This window comes from Priapulus caudatus, unplaced genomic scaffold, assembly GCF_000485595.1.
Source record: "Priapulus caudatus unplaced genomic scaffold, Priapulus_caudatus-5.0.1 Scaffold580, whole genome shotgun sequence".
Lineage (NCBI taxonomy): Eukaryota > Metazoa > Priapulida > Priapulimorpha > Priapulimorphida > Priapulidae > Priapulus > Priapulus caudatus.
In genome coordinates, this window is record NW_014577641.1 from 147,077 (window position 1) to 149,496 (window position 2,420).

The 2,420-nt window shown below is 42.7% G+C and overlaps 1 protein-coding gene across 1 annotated transcript in view; it reads left to right on the forward strand.

Moving 5' to 3' along the window:
* Positions 1 to 428: 428 nt before the first annotated feature.
* LOC106811825 (long-chain fatty acid transport protein 1-like) overlaps positions 429 to 2,420 on the forward strand; it is a gene marked incomplete in the record, with an annotated part of 19,859 nt that continues 17,867 nt past the window's right edge. Inside the window, 3 exon segments of the mRNA XM_014815546.1 lie at positions 429 to 575; positions 1,177 to 1,291; positions 1,918 to 2,040. Of these exon segments, the coding sequence (XP_014671032.1) occupies positions 561 to 575; positions 1,177 to 1,291; positions 1,918 to 2,040 (253 nt within the window).

Genomic DNA, 2,420 nt, shown 5'->3' on the forward strand with positions numbered 1-2,420 from the left:
ATTCGCGAAAATTAAACCATCGCGAAATATACAGCGTATACAGTATCAGGTATAGAAATTAACTTTTGAACAAGGGAGTCCAACGGACTCCCTGCCCTCAAAAAGAGGGAGTCCGGCGTAGCAAAATGAGGGAGTCCGCAGTCTGAAGTTCAAAACTAAAGCACAACAACAATAACGCATGTGCGTATTTTGAAGATTCATGCGATGCACGTCTGCCAAATTTTCTTTGGACATTGCGGAATAAAATACGGTATTTCCGTAAGGCCGTGCTCTAGAACGAACTTGTTAGTATATAGCAGAACTTTTAGGGAGTCACACGGACTCCTGCATATGCCAAATCAGGGAGTCCGACAGTAAATCAGGGAGTATTTGACTCCGGTCTCGCATTAATTTCGCACCCTGCAGTATATCTTACTACTTGCAGAGCGCTGAAGAGGTACCTGACCGTTAACCTGAACGCGCGACGACTCTACAAGCAGCGAAGCAGCATCCCCACGCTGTGGAAGAAGACATGGCAGGCCCACCCAGAGAAGATCGCCTGCTACTACCAGGACGAGACGATGACGTTCAGAGAGGTACGCTACGTAGTATACAGTCGATGTGTGAGGATCACTCGAAGGAGATGCGAAGGGGTTTCCTTTGTAGACGCGTGTTCGTTCTATAACTGCGTAGTATACAGTGTGGTATTACTGTGTGGTATACAGTGTGGTATACAGTGTGGTAGTATAAAGTGTGGTGTATACATACAGTGTGGTAGTATACAGAGTGGTATACAGTGTGGTATATACAGTGTAATACACAGAGTGGTATACAGAGTACACGGAGTGGTATAACTGCCTGCATGTTGACTTCACTGTGTTACTGCCACTCAGGGGGAAATGCCAAAATTGGCCTCAATAGGCAGGTGTCTGCTATATAACATTTATTGCTACCAAACTTCATAAAGAAGCAACACATGTTTGCCTGTATTCGATACTTAATGTCCATTGCATGACCAAAGCCGTTGCTGACGACTCGGTGTGGTTAGCACCGACACCGAGGCCATAATATCCTTTATTTCACGGGTTTGCTTCTGACGTGATAAATTAAACGGATAAATTCCAGATCCAGACTCGAAGAAGATGAAGAAGAAGAAGCTTCTGATGTCCATGCGGCTGTAACGTATCGTTTTTGCAGGTCGACGAATACTCGAACCAGATAGCCAATTACTTCCACGAAGCTGGATATCGTCATGGCGACGTCATCGCCCTGTTCATGGAATCCCGGCCAGAATACATCTGCATCTGGTTGGGTATGCACATTACGCATTACACTCGTCACATTACATCAGGGGTTAATAATGCACGAAGGGTCGTTGTCGTATAATGGCATATAATATGTACCCGAGGTAACTATTTGATATGGTTAGGGTTAGGGTTAGGGTGTTAGGGTTAGGGTTAGGGAGTAGGCGTAGGCGACATACTCGCCGATACCTCGGCTACTACATATACGACCCCTTCAGCGTTAATAATGACAAATTGTCTTAGTTATAAAATGTAATTGTAATTGTAATAATGACACATATTGATTTAGGAACTTCCGATCGCATTGACGATGTTCGAATTTTTGATTTTTGGTTTTTATGGTTTGGTTGATGATTTGGCGATTGGGGATATTTGAGTGCAATTGAAACGGTTCACATGTGAATTCACAGTGAGCGTACCAACTTACCTATAGGTCATAAGATAATAGATATAATATATATATATTATATTTGTGATTTATTATATCCTATATATATATATTTAGGATATAATAAATCATAATAGATTATGATGTATTCCAACACGATATGCACACACAAAATATATCCACGTCACTAAATGAATTTAATACGATTTTTTTTCTCATTAATTAGTTGAAACGAACCTCTTGCAGGGTTGGCTAAGATCGGAGTCATAACTGCGCTGATAAACTTCAACCTGAGAGAGGAATCGCTCTCTCACTGCATTGCCTCGGCAGACGCGAAGCTCATCATCTTCGGTAAAGAGTTGACCGACGGTGAGTAATGATGGCAAACGATCGTCCTTCCCTGCAACATTTTTCAACAGGAGTAACAGTCAAAGGGTCTCTGTTGTTTCAGCCGTGAGGGCGGGGGAGTATTAAAGAGGGTGAACTGTGTTTAGTACTATATAGTAACAGCAGGGTGCGAAAATTAACGGAGTCCGGAGTCAAATACTCCCGATTTCTTGTCGGACTCCTGATTTGACATGTGCAGGAGTCCGTGTTGACTTCGCCTAAATTCTGCCACTACATAACTAGTTTGCTTCGAGCACGGCCCTCACAGAACTAGCCATTATTTTATTCAGGAGGTAATGCCCAAAAAAAATTTGGCAGACGTGCTAAAAACTGCATGAGCTTAAATTTAAAGCTCGAGACTG